At 36.1% G+C, this 4,802-nt stretch overlaps 1 protein-coding gene across 1 annotated transcript; it reads right to left on the reverse strand.

The window, feature by feature from the left end:
- Window positions 1-2,399: 2,399 nt before the first annotated feature.
- LOC113915974 (uncharacterized protein C3orf26 homolog) lies at window positions 2,400-3,446 on the reverse strand. Its single transcript, XM_035728134.1, is given in 1 exon segment — window positions 2,400-3,446. A coding segment is annotated over 1 exon segment (1,047 nt).
- Between the last annotated feature and the right edge of the window lie 1,356 nt (window positions 3,447-4,802).

Here is a 4,802-nt window from a genome sequence, read left to right on the forward strand (position 1 = left end):
ATGGGAATGGATTCATGCAAAAACCAGTCATCTCTAAGGTCTCAAAGTTAAATGCTCAAAGGAGACTGTAAAACATCATTCTTCCTACCTTCACTATCCTCCTTTCTGGCCGTTAGATAGCTGCCCAGAAGAGAGCACGACCTAGAGGCAACCTCAGTGACAATGATGGGGAGCAATCTAACATCGTGGAATCCCATTGATGCTAGTAAAAACAAACATGACTGAAGCCATAACTCAGCAGCAATAAGTCTATAATGATCTAGCTCTCGAAATGGGAAATACTGGCATATCGCTTATAATGGAGGTCTGACTCAATGCTCATTTAAGTGAACCACTCAGTCCTTACTTTTCTTTTGGGTCTCTGCAAAAATTTTTTTGTAAAATCCAGGGCATACCATCACGATTCTCAACTTTTCAGACATATACAGCCTTATTTTATGAGTGACCACACAATTTGCATTGAAATTGTTATATACTACCTTCCCTTTTGCTCTTTTTTTTCCCTACAGACAGAAATAGTCTTATGGTTACAGAGCCTTATCTAAACTATTCACAGTGATGACAGTCTAAAATACTTTCAGAAAAAATATAAATAAATAAATAACTTTCAGAACTACTTATTAAAAAAACTTGATTCATTCTCTTCCAAATACCAATAGCCCCAAGTTTGAATTCTACTCTGGATGGTTCTATGATCTTTGAAATATAACTTGCTATCTCAGTAACTAAGTTTTATACTCGGTAGAACTAAAGGTTTAGACCAATGTATTGTAAAGTTCCCTTCTAGGTTTGATTTTTAAGATTAAGTAATTACAGGGCACCTGGGTGGTTCAGTTGGTTAAGCGACTGCCTTCGGCTCAGGTCATGATCCTGGAGTCCCGGGATCAAGTCCCGCATCAGGCTCCCTGCTCGGCAGGGAGTCGGCTTCCCCCTCTCATGCTCTCTCTCTCTCTCTTATTCTCTCTCAAATAAATAAATAAAAAACCTTAAAAAATAAAAATAAGATTAAGTAATTACAATAATTGTTGACAGAGATGGGGGCCAGATATTCTGCTTAGCATCTAATATATTTTATCTCCAATAGTCCTATGACATAGGTACTATTATTATTGACATTTTACAAACGAGAAAAGCAGACACAGAGAGGTTATATAATTTTCCTAGGATCATTCAACAGAAGTCAGTGGAGCTGGAATGGAAATCCAGCTCTGACAAACTATTCTGCACAAATCTGACAGAGGTCAGGGGAGTGAAGATAAAATTAACGCAAATGTTAAAGTCAGTCACTTCAGAAAATCTCAGTGGTATCTCTGGTTAAGAATATTATGGATTATTATTAATTATTCAATTGCATACAAACAAGGAAGAATATTTTATGTCACCAGCTCTATATGGCCCCTAAGCTATATTCTACCAACACAACTCCCACAGGCTTCACTCACCACATGCCACCACATAAATGTATGCACAGACTCATGAGTGCACATGGACATACACACAGTTCTGGATCAAGTATATCTACCTACTGTAAGTCTATCTTACATTACAAAATGACTTTTTGTAAAGCAACCCTTACATAATAAGATTAATTGTTTGAAACTGGATTTTTATAGAGGTATTGGTACTTTTCATTTAATTTCCACAGAAATACCTAGAGAGACAGCCACACACATACAAAGTCATTGGCCTGAAACTAACACACTTTCTTATTACCAAAATTTTTTTCTCTTCAAGTTATTTTTGCTTAAGGCAACAACAGACAAGAATCAAAAAGACAGAGAAATTATAGTGACACAGAAGGAATACAGAAATAGGAGTCAGAGGACTTAGATTTGACTTTTAACCCATGTGACCAGGAGCAGGTCCTCTTGCTGCTTCATGCCTCAGTTTTACCGTTTGTAGCATGGGGAAAATGACAGTATTTAGCTGGGAGTCTTAATGAATAAAAAAAGTTATAAAAAAGGATATGCTAAAAGTTGCTAAGAGAGTAGATCTTAGTTCTCATCACAACAAAAAAAATAATAAAATAAAGGTTTTAGGTTATAGATTAAGTTTGGGTTAAGAGAATATATTCAATTTTGTTATTTAATCTTTTTTTAGTTTGTTTTTTTTATTTTTATTGTTATGTTAATCACCATACATTACATCATTAGTTTTTGATGTAGTGTTCCATGATTCATTGTTTGTGCATAACACCCAGTGCTCCACGCAGAATGTGCCCTCTTTAATACCCATCACCAGGCTAACCCATCCCCCCCCTCCCCTCTAGAACCCTCAGTTTGTTTTTCATCTCTCATGGTTCGTCTCCCCCTCTGACTTACTCCCCTTCATTCTTCCCCTCCTGCTATCTTCTTCTTTTTTTTTCTTTTTTTTTTCATACACAAGCTGGTGATACTTTATTATACAAAGAAGTTGGCAAAGGACAGCTTCATTTTTGTCAAAGAATCTCCACCAAAAATTTCTAGTGATTCATCTGGTGATGCAGTTAATGTAATACAACAATAGCTGATATTTACTGAGTCCTTGCAATATTCCAGAGCTATTAAATGAGATGCAAATCCCACCATAAAAACTGGACTTTTCATTAGGACCCAGACTTGGAAAAGACCCAGCTTCAAAGATTCAGACTTGCATAGACTGAGGATTCCCATTTCCAGAAATTCAAAAACCTCCTTTCTTATCTCGGGAATGTCCATCATCCTTCTCAACTTCTGATCTCTCCAATTCCAGTCAAAAACCAGAAACTTTAAGGGGTTCAAATTAAGGCCACCTTGTTTAATGAGTTCTTTAATTCTCCCTGGTGTTCCTACACTTCCTACACCCAGGTGCACAACACGCTTCCCCAGCAACTTTACCTGCTCCTGGACCTTTATGTGTTTTGCAAATAATTTTATAACTTTGCTGTCTCCTCTGAATGCTGTCACTGACCTAATGAGCTCCAGGGCCCGGATAGCAGAGCTACAGATCATCAGCATCAGGACCGATTTCTTCTCATTATGGTTCTTCCGAAGTTTTACCCACTTAGGGCAGATTTCTTTTAGGTATGATGAAAGACTATGAGTCAAATCATTGGCCTTGAGGAAACAGGAGTCTGGTAGCTTTAGTTCTTCTAATTCAATCACTGAGCGACTGCTGCTGTAATAGTCCTTCATCAACTTCTGTAGGTCTTCAGGGGTCCCTGGTTTTGGCTCTGATTTTGCAAGAACATCAGTAATTTTCTTCTTTTTTCTCCTCCTTGTCTTGGTGGCATCTTCTTTTGTTTCCTTTGGTTGTATCAAGAAACATTCTTTCGGCTGTTCGGTTTTCTTTGACAGGGCAGGAACTGGAGCTGTCTCTTGCTGCATCATTTCTGGGTCTCCTCCTCCTTCATCATCTGGTGCTTCTGGGCTGCCGTCTGCTCCTGCAGGCTGGTTCTCCCACCACTAGTCTCCAAGATCGTCTGCCATCTCCAGGCGGGACTAGTTGTGAGCAGACCACCAAAGGAAAGCGGACAGTGGCAGGTATTCTCGCTGCCTCCAAGCCGGGAGGCCAGCGTTGGCAGCGAGCACACGGTGCCTTTCCTCAGACACCATCACCTCTGCCTCTTTTTTTTTTTTTTAACATATATTGCATTATTTGTTCCAGAAGTACAGATCTGTGATTTAACTCATTTAAAGAAATTGTTGCTGTGGCTTATCATTAAAAATATATGATATGACTATAAATAGAGAATTAGAAATTATTTTACCATTTTTATTCTAGTATAATTAACATACAATGTTATACTAGTTTCCAAGTGTACAGTATAATGATTCAACAATCCTATTTTTTAAGAAATGATTTCAGTAGGGCTAACAAAAGTCTTAGGGTAGAACAATATATTTTCTTCTAGACCTGATTATCTGAAAAAGAGAAAGTCTTTTTAGGAGTATGTATTCAGTTTCGGTATTCGAAATACCCTCCAGGCGTTTTCACCCAGAAGCAAGTTAGACAGTGTTTTGCTTAAACATTAATTTTTCTGTTTATGCAAATCCTTTTAAGAGAATTGAATGTGATGCCTTTATATATTTTTTTAAAAAAAGGACATTCATTTAATGAAAACAACAACAACTAAACAGGATACTGATCTAAAGTCTGAATGATCCTTATTTTTACTCCTGGATCATCAGTTTTGAAAGCAGTATCCATTGTCTGTTAGAAGTGTTACAATACAACATGTTGAATATATTCTTTAGCAAGTTATTTCTTCATGAATTTTTTTAAATGTGGGCAAAAAATGTGCATAAATTTGCAGTCACTAGGTTAAACAGCTAACTTAGCTATTAGAGTGCATATCTTTATTATATTCTGGTAGTAATTCCTCAGTTAAGCTAATAACATAGTCTCATTTTATTTAAGTAATTTCAAATTTAATTAAAGAAAAATAAAGAATATTTGGGATTTTAATGGAATGATAAATGTAATTGACCCTTAGTCAAATATGAGTAATTAACAGAGAATTATATACCCAAATATTACTTAGAAATGGACTGAAGAAATAATACACACATATCTATATATAAATAGGTATAAATATATAAATTAAATCAAGCATACAGAAACAAAATTTTTTTAAAAATTGAGTATTTGTCAAATCTCTACAAGAAAATGCTTCCTAAATTTAAGAGTCATACAAAAATCTCGTAAAACAAATGTTGAGGGATTTCACTTTCAAAAACAATGTGCTGGGCAATTTGAACCAGCCCTCCTACTGAGAACAACTAGAAAAGCTGAATTCATATACTTGAAAGCTAAGAAAAGCTAAAATATAGTGAATAATTGGC

The sequence above is a fragment of the Zalophus californianus genome, chromosome 1 (assembly GCF_009762305.2).
Source record: "Zalophus californianus isolate mZalCal1 chromosome 1, mZalCal1.pri.v2, whole genome shotgun sequence".
In the NCBI taxonomy this organism is placed as follows: domain Eukaryota; kingdom Metazoa; phylum Chordata; class Mammalia; order Carnivora; family Otariidae; genus Zalophus; species Zalophus californianus.